The sequence below is a fragment of the Zalophus californianus genome, chromosome 5 (assembly GCF_009762305.2).
Source record: "Zalophus californianus isolate mZalCal1 chromosome 5, mZalCal1.pri.v2, whole genome shotgun sequence".
NCBI lineage: Eukaryota > Metazoa > Chordata > Mammalia > Carnivora > Otariidae > Zalophus > Zalophus californianus.
The window spans coordinates 3,820,330-3,837,718 of NC_045599.1; the positions used below are offsets into that span (position 1 = coordinate 3,820,330).

A 17,389-nucleotide genomic window follows, 5' to 3' on the forward strand; every position below is an offset into this window, starting at 1 on the left:
CAAACAAGATGCAATTCTTCAGCAACCCTAAATTTGCATTCCTATTTATCTATTTATTTATTTATTTATTTTTCAAAGATTTTATTTATTTATTTGTCAGAGAGAGGGCATGCGTGAGCACAAGCGGGGTGGGGGGGGGGGAGCGGCCGGCAGAGGGAGAGGGAGAAGCAGACTCCCCACTGAGCAGGGAGCCCGAAGCGGGACTCGAACCCAGGACCCCGGGATCATGACCTGAGCCGAAAGCAGACGCTGAACCGACTGAGCACCCCAGGTGTCCCTTGTGTTCCCACTTACGATTTTTCAAAGACACACATCCCTTCCTGTCAAAATCCACTAAGATTCACCGCACCGGGCTGACAGGACGAAATCCTCTCCATGGCCCTGGGTGGGGAGTGAGCAGTCTCCACCACGGCTTTCGACAGGCCGAGGAGAGCCCCCGGGCTGCCCCCGGCAGGGCCTCCGAAGCCTCCTCGCAGCCCAGCCAGGCTTCCCTCGCCGAGCCAGGCGCTGCCACAATCCCCGCCCCAAGGTGGCCTGCTTCCCCTGACCGCGGCCTCTCAGTCTCGTCCACGCGGAATGCCTGTGGTCTCCCCTGGCCTGTCAGCCGATCTGACAGTGTCTCAGGCCAACCTGTGTTCCCTCAGAGTCCGTATGTTGAGGTCCTAACCCCAGGCCCTCAGAATGTGACTGTATTTGGAGACATGGTCTTTAAAGAGGTGATGGAGCCAAAATGAGGTCAGCTATGAGGTGGGCCCTAAGCCAATGTGACTGATGTCCTTCTAGAAGAGATCACGACACGGACACACAGAGGGAAGACCATGAGAGAGGACACAGCGAGGGCATGCTCTTCTGCAGGCCGAGGAGAGGCCTCAGGAGAAACCAACCCAGCCGACACCCTGACGTCTGGCTTCCAGACTCTTCTTCTGTTTACGCCCCCCTGACTGTGGTACTTTGTTAGGGCAGCCTGAGCAGACAAAGACAGATGGGGTCCCCCCAACACCCCACCCACCTCCTATGGGGACAGATGGGTGAGCAGGCGGTGGGGAGGCTAAAAGCACACGGACGCCTGACCTTGGAGCCGAGTGAGGGCCCGCAGGCCACGGGAGGCATTGAGGGTGGCATTCAGGGTAGATGGGGAGCGAGGGGAGGGAGACCCCACTGAGGCTATTTAGGAAGATGAACAAGAAGAATGCAGAGCTGCTGGCTCTGCCTGAGACACCGGGTGACAGGACCCAGAGAGACCAAGCATTTCCAGAAGGGCCAGGTGCTAACGGAAGGGGACAGAAGCAAGCCCACGAAGGCATCGTCCCAGGACCACCCAGCTGGGATGAGGCGTCTTTCTCCAGCTCACCCCATTCTTAGCCCCGGGTGTGAGCCTCGCCACAGGCAGGGGGAGGAGGAGGAGGAATCGGCCCCAGAAGGGCCCTGGCCCCGGAGGTTAATGGACACTCCACGGGCAGCATTAGCAGAGCGGAGAGCAAGGGGCGACCAACGGCTCACTCGCTGTCCTGGGAAGTGAGTGTCACTTTATCCTCAGAGAAGCGGAGTGAAGCCGACACTGGCACCCTCTTTCCAGAGGAGGAAGGAGGGGCTTGGAAAAGGCAACACATTTGTCCCTGGCCACTGCATCCGGCTTAGAGGCAGGTCCAGACGCAGACCCAGATCTCGCTGCTCTGGAGCCCACAGCATGAGCTGGAGGGCCCAGTGAAAGGGGCTTTCAGGAGGACCCGTGTGGGACAACCTCTGTGGTGCGTATGTGCCCGCACACCCACGGGCACGCATGCACACACATGCACATGCGTCTATATTCACACATTCATGCGCATGCACACACTCTCACACGCAAGCACACTCACACACATGCATCTGTATGCACACTCACGTGCGTGCACACACACGTATTCACACACGTGGATCTATATGCACACACTCAATGGCACACTCACGTGCATGCACACACCCTCACGTGCATTCAGACTCGTGTGCATGCACTCTCACATGCACGCACTCACATGCACGCATCTATATGCACACATGCGTGCACACACTCTCGCACACACACATGCATCTATATGCACTCACGTGAGTGCACACATACTCACAAGCACGCACTCACACGTATCTATATGTGCATACTCAAAGGCACACTCACGTGTGCGCGCACACACGCACTCACATGCGGGTATCTATATGTGCACACTCAAAGTCACACTCACATGCGTGCACACACTCATGTGCATGCACACACACATGTGTGCATCTATATGCGCACACTCAAAGGCACATTCACATGCGTGCACACACTTTCACACGCACGCATCTATATGCACCTACGTGCGTGCACACTCACACGCATGCATTCACGTGCGTGCATCTATATGCACACACTCAACGGCACACTCATGTGCATACACACTCACACGCATGCACACTTGCTCTCACGTGCATTCGCACTACCTGCACACACACTTGTGCCCTCCAGACCTCACAGTGGCTCACCCTCACACACAGGCCACACACCCCAGTCCAACTGCCACATGAACTTGCCCTTCATTTGACTGCACTGCGCCATGGGGCTGCAAAGAAAATGCTGTGGACGGAGACGGAAGAGGCACCATCAAATCAATGGACAGACCACATTTTTGCGTGTGTGAAGATCCTCCTGGGAGGCCCAAAGCTGGGTAGGTTTTATTTAAACGGTCTCCTAAAAACCCCAGAAATCACTGTAATTGCTTTATGACTGTTTCACAACTCCAAGTTGGAGGCAAAGTCCGTTTTAGAAGCTGAAATTACCCATCTGAAAGCACTTCCACCCCCCAGCCCCGATTTTGAGGCTACATCAAAAAAATAAAGATTTTCTCATTTACCAGTGTGACTTGAAGCAGATGTGTGGGAGGCCTCTAATCCATCAGGTTAATCATGAGCATTTGGGGGGTGTTCATGCCATGTTGCATAACCGCAAGAACAGACTTATTATTTAAAGCGAATTTATTAGGTGTTCAGGTGCCCTTTCGCAATGAAAAATCCATCTAATAATTTTCATGAATAATTAGGTTTTTGTTTTGGTTATAAACATGAATTGTGTGTGTGTGTGTGTGTGTGTGTGTGTGTTTAAATGAAAAAAATCTCATTCCGCTGAAATGAGAAACTGGGGGGAAAAATGGAGTTATGAAGCCAATTCAGCCCCTGCTTTTCCTCAGTGACCAAGCAGTCCCCCTGCCCATCACTGATGCAGACACCGGACCTGGGTTAATACCATTTCCACTTCTGTGTGGCCTCCGAGGCTGGTGGAATCCCAGCATTAAAGGGACCATGGAGCCTCCTCTCCAATGTAAACAAGCATATATATGCACCTTCTGGATGCACCCAAAGAAAGCCTTCCACTAGGAACAGCCATGCGTGGGACGTGGATGACATCTGGGGCACTTTGGGCCATCGGCTTGTTTAATCCCCACAGAAACCTCATGAGGCACGTATTATAATCCCCATTTAACAGCCGGGCAGGGGCACCTGGGGGGCTCAGTTGGTGGAGCGTCTGATTCTTGGTTTCGGCTCAGGTCCTGATCTCAGGGTCCTGGAATCGAGCCCCGCGTCGAGCTCTGTGCTCAGTGCAGAGTCTGCTTGTCCCCCTCCCTCTCTCAAAGAAAAATAAAATATTAAAAAAAAAAAAACCCACGCACACAAAACAGATGGGCAAAACAGAGGTTTGGAAAAGCAGTCATTTACCCGAAGTGACACAGCTGGGAGATGGCAGAGCTGGGATATGAACTCGGGTCCGCTTAAAGCTAAAGTGCTCCCTGCCATCCACATGTCTGCCCCCTACGGAGGGTGTCTACACTGGCAGGAAAGGCTGCTGCCCTGGGCTTGATGACTGCTTCCCGCAAGGGTCTGCTGTGAGGCTGAGGGAAAGGGCTCAGGACCAGGAGTCAGGTCGCTGGGGTTCAGACAATCACCGCTACCTGGGGCCAGTCATTGCCCCTTCTGCCCAGGGTGAACCCCACAAGAGAGGCACTCCATCACCTCCAGGAGCACACTGACGCCCCTTCCTTTAAAACTATATCTGCAAACTTATTTTTTCTCCCAAGGATTCGTGCTTCGTCCTGAAACCTGTTTCTGGACATGATGCAGGCCCTCAGATGTCTTCTGAGGGCCTGTGGCAACAATTAAAGATTAATCCTGGGGCACCTGGGTGGCTCAGTCGTTAAGCGTCTGCCTTCAGCTCAGGTCATGATCCCGGGGTCCTGGGATCGAGCCCCACATCGGGCTCCCTGCTCCGCGGTGAGTCGACTTCTCCCTCTCCCACGCCCTCTGCTTGTGTTCCCTCTCTCGCTGTGTCTCTCTCTGTCAAATAAATAAAATCTTTAAAAAAAAAATTAAAGATTAATCCTGATCCGACACGTGGGAGAAAATCGAATGAGGAAGGAGCTAGAGGGCGTGTGTGGCCTCCAGAGAGCACTCCCAAAACCAAATTACATTTGTTCACGGACTTAGAAAGATGTCACGGGCGCGCAGTGGGCGCGATGCCTGGTATTTCCAAAAAGCTGTTCCAGAAAGGGGTCGACGGCACCAAACCAAAACAGGAGCATGATTCTGAGATGAATCGTCACTGTTTCTGGATCTCGTTTTAAGGCTTTCTTTGTTATCAGTTGCCTTTTGCTTTCAACAACAACAAATCCAACTGAAATTAAAAATCCAACCGGAAGACAGACGGACTCCACCCTGTCCATCAGAAAACTGACTTCACAAGGGTACGGTTTTGGGATACCACAGGCGGATAAACGAGCCTGGCCTTGACAAACCTGGATATTCTAAAATCGAAACAAAAAACAAAGCCCTAAAGACGTTCCTCTTTAGGCAGTTACTTACATCCTAGAGAATAACAGAAGGAAGACACTTGCCCCAGGATGCCACTGGCTGCGCCATTTTCTGTGCCAACAAAAATGTGGAGGAGGCCTAGATTCTGGGTGGACAGAAAGACGCAGATTCCATTGATAGGGTCAGATGCAGCTGTGAAAGATTGTGCAGCCCCTGGAAAAACATTTTTGATGTAAGGTCGGAATGCACACAAGCAAGGTATACATGGTGCACGCTCTATGGTTAGCATGGGGTGGGTGTAAATCTGTCCGAGGATTAAGGACTGGACGAGATTATGCAAAATGTTAAATAGTCCTTGTTTTAGGGCGGTGGGGTTATCAATAACATGAATCATGTTAGAGCAACACACACTTTGGGTTTTTTTGTTGTTTTGTTTTTAAGAAAAGGAGGAAAGGGAAGGGTAGCCAAACTGGCATGCTATTGCCCAATACTGGGTCTAACATCCTGGATAAGGAGGTGGCCACAGCTCAGCAGCAGTGGGAGCTGGAGAGCCGGTGAGCACGGCAAGGGGCAAAGACAAAAAAAAGGGTCTGCCCCTGCCCCGCAAACAGCAGGTTTGGAAGAACGCAATTTCCTAGCAACACCTACCAATGCCTCATGGTCGGAGATAGAATTCATTGGGGGAAAGGGAGAAACGTGTAGAAATCTGGTAGAGGATTTGGCTTCTCTGAAGGTATAGGATTATACCAAAAGCCTGTGGGGCCCTGAGGGTGAAGGGCAGGGGATCCAGTGCCCAGAGCTCACCCCTGTGTTGAAACCTAATCCCCAGTGTGATGGTGTTAGCAGGTGGGGCCTTTGGGAGGCGAGAAGGACACGAGTGTGGAGCCTCATGATGGGATCAGTGCCCTAACGCGGGGCTCGAACTCACCACCCTGCGATCAAGACCTGAGCTGAGATCAAGACTGGGACGCTTAACCGACGGAGCCCCCCAGGCGCCCTGATAAATTCCCCTTCTAATTAAAGCCAGTCTGAGCTGGGGTCCCGTCACTGTTATTTGAAGGTGCACGAGTCCAAAGACATGGAGAAAGGCTGCATCTAATGAGATGATGCTCTTGAGGGTACAGGGGACATCCTGTTCTGGGGACCATGGTTGCAACTGCACATGCTCTGGAAGGGAATCAGGGGGCCATGGTGACATATGGCTGCTGAGAAAAGCCACAGAGACCCACGGCTGGGGTAAGGGAGGACGAAGAGGAGAGCTGTCTGGGCACATACCTAATGGGCGCAGGGCTCCATACAGGAGTCGGGGTGTACTGCTCTTGTCCTCGGACTGGCTGAGCCAGTTCCGCCAGCCTCACCAGCCTCCTCCACCTACTGCAGGGTGATACAGGTATTTCCACTTCCCCACTGTGGGGTCAGAACAGCAGCCACTGAAGGGTTAAAGACCATAAACTGCCAAGAATGGGGTTGTGCCAGAGAGAATCCCCAAATGCACCAACCTTGCCTTTGACTCTGGCTGGGGGCAGAGGTGGAGACGGGACCCCAAGGGAAACAGAAATTCTGTGGCTGAGGAATGTTCCCAAAGCGGGTGTGGTTATGAAAACTGTGGGAGACCAGTGGATGACTGCCCCCCCCCCCCCGCCCACACACCCCCGTCCTCCTCTGGGGTCACCTTCTACAGCCCCCACCTGACACTGCTGGTTGTTCCCCAAAACATTCCCAGTCCTCCTTCCTAACAAAGCCGCCATTCTCTTCCAGTGGCAACGTGCCCAGCCCCAGGGGAGAAATCAAGATTGGTCCAAGCCTCCTGTGGCAAGCCCGTTACCCTTGCCAGTGACAGGATGATGGCAATTGTGGGCGCTGGCTCTGCTCGGTGGCCATACGGGGAGTCTTCTGAGAGGTGCTGGGAGCTTCCCCCCTCTGACTCAAACAAAAGAGAAAGTCTCTTGAGAAGAGGACTCTTTCTCCTGCCTCCTTCCCTTCTACCTCGGTTACTCTTGTATGAAGATATAAGCTTGGAGCTGCAGCAGCCATCTTGACACCATGAGGAAAAGCCAAGAGACTGGCAGACACTGACCCGGACCCACTGGTGGCCGACTCACTGAACTAACTCAGAACTGCCGACTAACTTCCAGGCTCCTCTGGTTACACAAGATAATTCAATGACTGTATTGTTGAAGGCACCACACTCAGCTATTCCGCTACTCACCATCAAAAGCGCACTTAATGACCAACGCCTTCCTCTATATTATTGTATTTGCTTGTCCCTGCACAGGTAGTTGCGAGCTGCACATTAGGAAAGAGGTTGAAGAGGTTAGATGTTACTACCACAGCTAGTAAATGGTAGGACCGGAGCCCTTCTCTGCCTGCTGGGATAAATTCATTCAGTTCACAGATGACCCAACCTCAGAAGCCATGCCATAAACCTTCGAAACCAGTATGTAAAGGTCCCATTCAAACATTTCCAAAATACGTTTGCGAAAGAAATGCCCTGACAGTTGGCTCGTTCTAAACATGCTGCTACTTTTTATTTTTTTATTTTTTTTAAATCTTTTTTCTTTTTTAAAGATTTTTTATTTATTTATTTGAGAGAGAGAGAATGAGAGAGAGCACGAGAGGGAAGAGGGTCAGAGGGAGAAGCAGTCTCCCCACTGAGCAGGGAGCCCGATGTGGGACTCGATTCTGGGACTCCAGGATCATGACCTGAGCCGAAGGCAGTCGCTTAACCAACTGAGCCACCCAGGCGCCCCTTTAATTTATTTTTTTTAAAGAATACTTTTTTTTAAAAGATTTTATTTATTTATTTGACAGAGACACAGCGAGAGAGGGAACACAAGCAGGGGGAGTGGGAGAGGGAGAAGCAGGCTTCCTGCCGAGCAGGGAGCCTGATACGGGGCTCGATCCCAGGACCCTGGGATCATGACCTGAGCTGAAGGCAGATGCTTAACAACTGAGCCACCCAGGCGCCCCATGCTGCTACTTTTTAAATATTTATTTATTTAAGAGAGAGAGAGAAAGAGAGGATGTGTGAGCAGGGGGAGGGGCAGAGGGAGAGGGACAAGCAGACTCTGTGCTGAGCTCGGAGCCTGACGTGGGGCTCAATCTCACAACCCTGAGATCATGACCTGAGCCAAAACCAAGAGTCTGTTGCTCAGCTGACTGAGCCACCCACACACTGCTATGTTTTAATACTCTGGTTTCTCTTCAGATTGCATAAATCTTTTGCCTTTTCCTAAACACGTTGCTATTTTATAAAGCTCCCCAAATTGCTCCCCCACCAAAAAATTAAAAGAAGAAGAAGAAGAAGAAGAAGAAGAAGAAGAAGAAGAAGAAGAAGAAGAAGAAGAAGAAAGAAGAAAAAGAAGAAAGAGAAGAAAAAGAAGAAAAGAATAAAGGGAGAAAGTAAACATGCCAGGAAGTCACCAGAAAGAAACTTTTTGGTCTGGGAGCCAGGAAATGTCAAGGAAACAAATGGAGCTAGGATTGACCCTCCCGTGTCCTGTTGAGCCACGGGTTTCAAAAACTGGCTCTTTATTAACATGTTCTCCGTAGGGCAGTCCTGACAAGTGGCAGGCCACCACAGAGGCCGAGAAAGCAGCATGTGATTCTGGGTTTTACGGTAATTTAACCAATACATATAGTAGTTGATGGTAGGGGAGGAAATTGAATTTTACCCTGAGTCTCTGAGTTTTCCTTGTTTCCAAACTGATTGGTCTGGACAATGGAAGACCAGGAGCCAACAATAAATCCATTGTAAGCTGGAAATGCTCTCCTCTGAATACAGCTAAATATTTCTTTAATCCTTGCATTAAATTTGTTACTGGAGTATGAAAGCTATTTTATTTACCCTAAAATTTAAGCTGTTGCAATACTGTAATTATAGGTGTAATGAGTGGGGGGGGGGTTGATTACTTCGGCAACCTATCTAAGGTACCTTAAGAGCATAATATCAGATGTTTGTTGTGCATTTATATTTTCGGGTCATAAGGAAGATACTATCGTTAACGACTTTTTTATGTTATGAAAACCATTTCTTTCATTTTTGGATCATGGGAAGGGTCTTTAGTAATCCCAAGTTAGCATGAATATTCCTTTTTTGGAGCTTCTGTATCTACATTATCAGGCACATCAGCCAGTCCCCCCCAAAAAATTATGTCACAGTTCTGTTCCCAAGGGAACAAAGACATCGGGTCCCCTATTAACAGTGGCTTTTGTTGGCTTATTTTGTAATTTTTTTTCTGACATTAAAGTTGTTTGTGGTTGGCAAGGATTTCTCTTCCTCAATTTGGATGTGGTTTCTGCCTCTGAAACTCAGAAAACAAGCTTGTTGATAAAGGACCAGCTGAAGGCACCCTCACATGCATAACTACTTCAGGAACAGACTCAAAAGACGCTTCCCTGAAAACAAATCGGAGCTGAAAACCATGTTCAAGTTCAAATGTTCTTCCCTTCAGAGATTTTCAGCTCAGTATTTATTTGTCCTTCCTATGTAACGGTTCAAAAAAAAAAGTATCTTCACATCCATTTAAAGCCAATTCCCCGGGTGCCTGGGTGGCTCAGTCGCGTAAGCATCTGCCTTCACCTCGGGTCATGATCCCAGGGTCCTGGGATCAAGCCCTGCGTTGGGCTCCCTGCTCAGAGAGTAGCCTGCTTCTCCCTCTCCCTCTACCCCTCCTCCTGCTTGGGCTCTCTCTCTGTCAAATAAATAAAATCTTAAAAAAAAAAAAAGGGGTTAAAGCCAATTACCAACTCCTTGAGGTGCACCTCCCACACCCTCCCCCCCAACCTCGGCCAGGGGCTTACATGTCCCGTCCAGGGACATTAGTGAGAAGAACAGCTTGTTGCAGGAACAGACAGACTAGACCGGTGCCCTGGGAGAGAGATGGCTTCTCACAGGGGACCCCAAACAGCCAGAAGTTCAAATCCAAGTGCATTAAACCACGGCATCTCTGACATTCCACCCTCCAATCTGTGCTCCAAGCACATACGCTCTTCAACTAACTAACCCAACTAAGCCAAGTTTAGTTAGCTGGTAGTATAACCTGCCCATGGACGCACGTCCTGTGCTCAACGCCCGTCTGCGGAATGCTGCAGTGAATTTCAAGTGGAAATCCCCGGATGTGAAATTTGCCCTTTGCCTTTCTAACCAAGAGCAGAGAGACGCGGCCGGAGACAGAGAAATGAAGTCCCACCCAGGTAAAATCAGTGTCGCAGAAGGGGGGGCAGAATGAAGCCACTGCAGTCTCTCCCCTCGGATCCTTAAGCCTCAAGGTCCAGGACTTGCGAATCCACCCTTTTCAGCAGGGGCTGCTTTGCCAGGGCACCCGCCCTGTCCCCACCACCATCAACCTGGACACAATTGGCAAATTCCTTGTAAAAAGGTTTTACTGGGATTACTGGTTCACTCGGTCCGGGCTTGCGGTTTATTTTTACTAAGAGGGGCCTCCTCTCGGAAAGGGCTCCGGTTATTGCACTAACAGAAATGTTACTGGGCCTCCATAAATCAATTCAACACCCTGGTCTCTAGGGATTTGCGAAAGATAATGGGCTGCAATTATGGAAGCTTCAGCACCAGTCGCCAGCGGGGCTCCGGGGAGATTTCCGAAGTCTGTGGGCACTTTGAAGACGAAAAGAAGGAAATCAATTCACGAAGCAGCTATTCTGCCCCAAACCACGGTTTGGAGGAGGAGGTAACGCTGGAGGAGAGGTAACGCTGGCTTCAATTAAAGTCATAAGGAACAGGTACCCAGGACTAGAAGGTGTGGCGCAATCTTCTCCCATTCCCCCAGAGAGTCCAAAGGCACTCAACCACGGATACACAGCGTGATACATGAATAAAGATCACAGCTCCCACAGTTGAGGGGAATCGGTAGCAACAGGCTTGGCCTACCTCTCCTCTCTACCTTGAAACCATGGCGCTTTTCCTGCTACAATTGAGGATGCGCCTCTGGGCAGGATACTTGGGATCCGCTTTTCCCAGGAGGAAGAGGGTGGCTCAGGCAAGGGAGGTGAGCACAACCAGGAGACCCCCTGGCCAGTCCACCTGCCTGTCTCACTTCTAAGGGGAGGGGCACTGCCGCACAAAACGTGGAGGTTTTCAGTGAACATGATGGATGGTGAGGGTTTTGCGGCTCCAAGGGTGGCGTCTGCTTTGAAGACACACAACCGCAACCCTAGTAGAAGTGTCACAGTGTCTCATACGGCACTTCCAACGAGCGCAAGAAAATTCAGCAAGTATCTGCATCGCTTGAAACCAGAATTGAGCTTTTTTTTTCCTTCCCCTCATCCTACCAGGTTTCGTAGGCCCTGGGTGCGCACTCAGCTCGAAGAGCCCCAGAACACGGCATCTCCAGGATGGAGCTGCTCGGAAACAAGCCTTTCCGGAGGGAGGTGGACAGGGAAGGTGGGGCTGACCGGGTCCCTGCAAGGGCCCTGGCCGTCGCGTCCGTCCGAGGCTTCCCTCTGCCCTGGCCGCCGGCCTGCTGGGGAGCCCGCGCTTCTCCAGGTACACCAGCACGGGGCACAGTGGTCGCGAGGCTACCGGGGGCGAGTCACCCACCTGACCCTTCCCACACGAGCCTGGTCATTCGTCCGGCGGCACCGAGGAGCCAGGCGCTCAGCGCCGGCGGGAGGCGACCGGTCGGAGCGCGCACCCCCGTGGAGACTCGCCGCCAGGTCTGTCAGTTTCCAAGTCCGTAGGCTTTCCGCTCCCTCCCCGCTGCTCGTTCCCGAAACGGCCCTTCCAGCTCACGCTTCCCGCGGCCGCTGCGCCCTGGAACGCGGGCGACGGCAGGACGCCCCCCGCCCCTCCGGGGACCCGCACCCGCAGCCTTCCCCTCGACGCGCAGGCCCCGGGCGACCCCTCCTCGGGGACACGGCCGCACAGCCCGCGCCCCACGCGCACAGCCCCTGTCCCCGGCCGCCCCCGCGCCCCTCACCTCGCGCAGCAGACGCTCCAGGTGCGGCTCGGCCCAGGCGGCCAGGGCGCCCGGCGGCCCCGCGCGCCTCAGCAGCTCCCGCTCCTCCTCGAGCGCCGCCACCCGGCCCTGCAGCGCGGCCGCCTGGGCGCCCAGCAGCAGGCAGGCGGCCGCCGAGCCCACGGAGAGCAGCAAGCACAACGCGCTCACCGCCCAGGCCCCGGCCGCCGTCGCGGGGCGCCCCCCGCCGCCCGCCGGGCCGTCCTTCCGCGCGTCGCCGCCGGCGCGCTGGCCCGGGCTCATGGCGCGCGGGTCGCGCGTGGGTCTCCCAGGGGGGCGGTGCGGAGCCGCGGCGCGGGCTGGCTCGCGGGGAGCCAGCCGCAGAGCCCGAGGCACGAGGTCGGCCGGGCGCGGGGCTTGGCCTCCGGGCAGTAGCGGAGCGCGGCGCACGCCCCCCTCTCCGCCGCCAGCTTCTCCACAGCGGCCACTTTGGGCAGTTTCCTCTATGCAAATAGACCCTGCCAGAAAAGGAGCCGGGACCCACCCAGGGGAGGAGCGGCCCGGCCGGCCCCGCGCGGCGAGGGGCGGGGGAGGGAAGGGAGCTGGCTCCTCCGAGCCCCCCAACCCCCACCCCCACCTCCCGCGCGCGCGCGCGCCTGGCCGACCCCTGGCCCGGCGCGGACCTCTGCCTCACCTGTCCCCGGCGCCGGGCTGCACCCCACTGCCGCGCGCGCACCTCCGCTGTTCCCCAGGCCCAGGTTCCCTGCGGTCCCGAGAGGACTGCGGTGCGCCCGGACCCTCGGCGCCTTCTGCAGCCCACCTCTGGCTGGAGCATCATCCGTGCCTGTGGGAAATGCCCCTACACTTGTGAATTCACCTTCCTGACACTTTTTTTTTTTTTTTTAAAGTTCAGAACTTCAAACCCCGTGGAAAACTTAGTGAGTCCAGCCTGGATGGTGCCCTGGCGCCTCTCGGTGGCTGAAAGCGATCTCTGCGCACTCGCGCTTGGAGACGCAGTCCGGGTTGTGATCTCGCCAAGCGGAAAGATGCCTCTTAGAAAGAATCTTAGGGCTCTCACCATTTATTAGGTGCCAGACATGTGGTCCTGGGAGCAGAAATTGTAGGACCTCGCCGCTGATCTGGAGAGGGTTTGCATTTGAGAAAATCGAGACTATCACAAATAGAAAAGATGGGGGGAAAGAGCTCCAACTTTTGTTCAGATGATGGCTTAATTCCGCAGTGGAAGCCCAGCTCGGCCCACACTTATAATCCAGTATGCACCGCACTGAGCCTATCCCGCGGTCCTGCTGCAGACTTATTTCACAGGGTTCAGGTAGGAAAGCCTGAATGTAGAATGAAGAGGCCCTCACGGTCTTTCCAAGAAAAGGAAGAAAGGCTGGAAATCAGGCAGGGTCTCTGCCTGGTCACACATTCGTTCCTACCAGGTGTATTTATATCGTAAAACGGGTCTCACCATAACACTTCCACTAAGGCCTGTGATATTCACATAAAACCATAAACTAACTGCCCGCTTGGATCTTTGTGATTTGGGCAACTCCACAACTTTTTTTTTTTGGTGAGAAAAAGACCTGTTACATCTTCCTTCTCGCTCTCTGGGTATCTGTGGATTATTCATTTCGGTGGTTAGATTACTCATCTCTGAAAACTGTTGAGGACCTCCAGCTGACATGTCCCTCCTTACTCCCTTAATTCAGAGGGTTTTGAAAACCACTTCTGAGATTGGAATAAAACAGAAGTGATTGGCGTCTTACCCCTGTGACTTTGTAGCTGTGACCTTCCTTAGGTAAATTGGGCTATGGTTAGGTGATTATACAGAGATAGATCTTGGGGCTATGCTAAAATCCGGCGTGTGCCCAATAAATCGTCTGAAAAGTACTTGCTAAGCAAACTAGATTGTCTACTCAGGAAGAGGCCAACGCCAGATTGTAGGTTGGGACTTCAGTCTTACTACAGACACATGGGCTAATGGCGCATCACCTGTATTAATGTTACTGCATGTCCCCATGTTTGTAGCAGCATTATCTACAATAGCCAAATTATGGAGGCAGCCCAAGTGTCCATCGACTGTTGAATGGATAAGGAAGAGGAAATATATATATATATATATATATATATATATATATATATATATATGATAGAATATTACTCAGCCACAAAAAAGAATGATATCTTGCCATTTGCAATGACATGGATGGAGCTAGAGAGTCTTTTTTTTTTTTTTTAAAGATTTTATTTATTTATTTGAGAGAGGGAGAGAATGAGAGATAGAAAGCATGAGAGGGAAGAGGGTCAGAGGGAGAAGCAGACTCCCCGCCGAGCTGGAAGCCCGACGCGGGACTCGATCCCGGGACTCCAGGATCATGACCCGAGCCGAAGGCAGTCGCTCAACCGACTGAGCCACCCAGGCGCCCCGGAGCTAGAGAGTCTTATGCTGAGTGAAATAAGTCAGAGAAAGACAAATGCCATATGATTTCATTCATATGTGGAACTTAAGAAACAAAACAAACGATCATAGGGGATAGAAAGAGAGAGAGAAATGAACCAAGAAACAGACTCTTAACTATAGAGAACAAACTGATGGATACTAGAGGGGAGATGGGTGGGGGAATGGAGGAAACTGGTGATGGGGATTAAGGAGAGCACTTGTGATGAGCACCGGGTGATGTATGGAAGTGTTGAATATATTGTACACCTGAAACTAATATAACACTGTATGATAACTAACTGGAATTTAAATGAAAACTAAAAAAAAAAAAAAAAAAAGCCAAGCTCATTGATCCGTTAGGCCTTTGCCCTCGCCTACTACCTCACTATCTGGAACATTCTGCTCTCAGATCTTTGAACAGCAAGTTCTTCCTTCAGGTCAAGGTCCCCAGGTTCTCAAACCTCACCGGCTCTGAAGGACCTTCCCAGGCTGCCTAACCTAAGGCATCTGAGCCCACTGGCCCCCCCCAAAGGATTACTCGGGGGGATCAGGCCATTTATCACTGTTTGAAGTTACCTTTTCATTAGCAAGACCTTTGTCTTGCTCACCACTGTTTTCTCAAAAAACAGAACAGGATCTGACACATGGCTGATGCTCAGTAAATATTTGTCAAATGAATTAAGGCAAGGTGAAAATAGGTTTACTGTCTGCAGCTTTAAAAGCCAAGGAAGAAAATACTCTATCTTGTTTTTGTCAGTTGGGGTTCTAGAAGGAACAGATCACCTCCTCAGACCACAGACAGCCTGAACATAAAGACTCTTTACAAAGGGGGCCAGCTAAAGGGAAGCCAACAGGGGATGTGAAGAAGCAACAGTGGGGAGCATTACATTCCAGCTGAAGGGGTGAGAAGGGGCTGCTGGGGGACCCTATGAACGCTCGGAGCTATAAAAAGTCTGCACGAGAGGAGCTGTGGACTTCAGTTAGGGGACAGCACGAGTTGGAAAGTGGGAGCTGGGTGGGGGGGGATAGTTTTAGCTCCTCCTGCTCTCTGATCTGCCAGGTCTCCTGCCTCCTGCTGACCAAACCCACAGGGCAGGGAGCCCAGATGATGCAGTGCAAGAGGTGAGCCTGCTAAAGACAGAGAGATGAAGAGCAGCTCTGCAGAGGGAAAAAAGAGAGAGAGAGAGAGAGACTCTCCACCACATTACCTAACACGCATATAGCACTTAGCAAGCTCAATACAGCTACTGCTGCGTCTGCATGGCTAACCTGTCAGCAACAGGTACTAATCCTCAGGGAGCCCAATTGGCCACCTGGTGGCAAACCAACTACTTTGGACTCCCTCCATCCCAGAAAGGCCGGCACTTTCCCCTCCCGGGGATAGCTAGCTATTCCAGGTACCGGCTGGTCTCTCCCATCTGTACAGCCTCAGTTCGTACTGCTGTCCTGACAGACAGCCCAATCCAGAGGTATGGAATCCCACACAACATAGCATCTGAGCATGGGACCCACTTGACAGTGACCGTGGAATTCATGGGTCGGATTACATCCTGCACCAGCCAGAAGCAGCCAGGCTCACAGGACACTGGAACTGCCTTCCGGAAGGCACGGGTGAAGAACCAACTCATAGTATTCAGAGGCAAAATACAGGTGCAATAAAGTGCCCCTTTATCCACGGGGAGGGGGGTACATTCCAAGACCCCCAGGGGATGCCTGACACTGCAGATCGTACCAAATCCCGTATATACTACACTTTTCTCTTACATATACATTCCTGTGATAAACTTTAATTTATAAATTAGGCACAGTAAGGGATTAACAATAAAAAATAGAACAATTATAACAATATCCTGTAATAAACTTTATGTGAATGTGGTCTCTCTCAAAATACCTTATTGCACTGTGTTCACCCTTTTTTTTTCTTTTTGGTGGTGATGTGAGATGATAAAATGCTTTCGCGCTGAGAGGAAGTGAGGCGAATGATGTCGGCGTGGTGACGTAGCATTGCCATTGACCTTGCAATGATACATCAGGAGGATCATCTTCTTCCAGACTGTGGTTGACCGTGGACCACTAAAACCCCAGAACGTGAAACTGTGGATAAAGGGGGGGGGGGCGCTCCTGTACTCTAAAAGGCTGCAGGGCCACCTTTCAGGTCGTGGTATATGATGCTGTGTTCCCAATAAAACATGGGTGTAGGAACCAAGGAGTAGAAGCGAGAGTCGCCCCATGCACCATCACCCCCCATGACTCACTGGGGGACTTTGTACTTGCTGTCCTCCCAACTGTGGGTCCTGCAGGGTTGGAGATGCTAGTTCCCAAAGGGGTTACACTCTCTCCAGGGGATGCAGCAGGGGTCCATTCAACTATAAGCTATGACTGCCACCCAGGGCACTTTGAGTTCTGTGTCCAGGGACCTGAAGTCAGCGAGTCATCATTTTGGTGGGGGTGACTGACCCTGATCAGCAGGAGGAGATAGGGCTGCTTTTATACAGTGGGAGCAGGGAGGAATATGCCAGGCACCTGGAGACACTCCTTTGCCCCCTTGTAACTGTGAACAGCAGTGTGCAGCAACCCAGCCTGATGATTGACAAGGGCACAGACTCTCCAGAATAAAAGGGACATTATAAAATATTTTATTAAAAAAAGAGATTGTTTGGGTCAGATAGGGTTGATAACCATTGCAGAAGATCATAAGTAATGTTGATCATGAAAAAGTTCAAATAGGGGGCACCTGGGTGGCTTAGTGGATTAAGCATCTGCCTTCAGCTCCGGTCATGATCCCGGGGTCCTGGGATCGAGCCCCACATCTGGCTCCCTGCTCAGCGGGGAGCCTGCTTCTTCCTCTCCTTCTGCCCCTCCTCCTGCTTGTGCTCGCTCTATCTCTCTCTCAAATAAATAAGTAAAATCTTTAAAAAAAAGTTCAAATATGTTCAAAATACTCTGTTTAAGAAGGCAAGGGTACTTCCTCATTTTTGTTTAATTACTAGTAAAAATGGTTTAAATTATGCTATACGGCTTAATGGGCTAAGCTTCAATTACCTGAGGAAATTGTTGCATAGAAAAAGTGGTGTGATACAGTGGAGAAAACACCAGGTCTTGATGTTAACACCTAGATTCTAGGTCCTTCCAGTACCTTCGAGCTACTTTCTATTTTGGACCCCCAGTTTTCCTGTTTATAAGATGGAGATACTGACAGAGACTAGGTTTT

At 51.5% G+C, this 17,389-nt stretch overlaps 1 protein-coding gene across 5 annotated transcripts in view; it reads right to left on the reverse strand.

The window, feature by feature from the left end:
• Positions 1-12,174, reverse strand: part of COL23A1 (collagen type XXIII alpha 1 chain) — a 301,959-nt gene extending 289,785 nt beyond the window's left edge. For all 5 annotated transcript variants that reach the window (XM_027606800.2, XM_027606799.2, XM_027606798.2 and 2 more), the window contains exon 1: positions 11,754-12,174. In XM_027606800.2, coding sequence (XP_027462601.1) covers positions 11,754-12,035 — 282 coding nt within the window. In that variant the 5' untranslated portion in view covers positions 12,036-12,174. The remainder of the gene's footprint in view (positions 1-11,753) is intronic.
• Between the last annotated feature and the right edge of the window lie 5,215 nt (positions 12,175-17,389).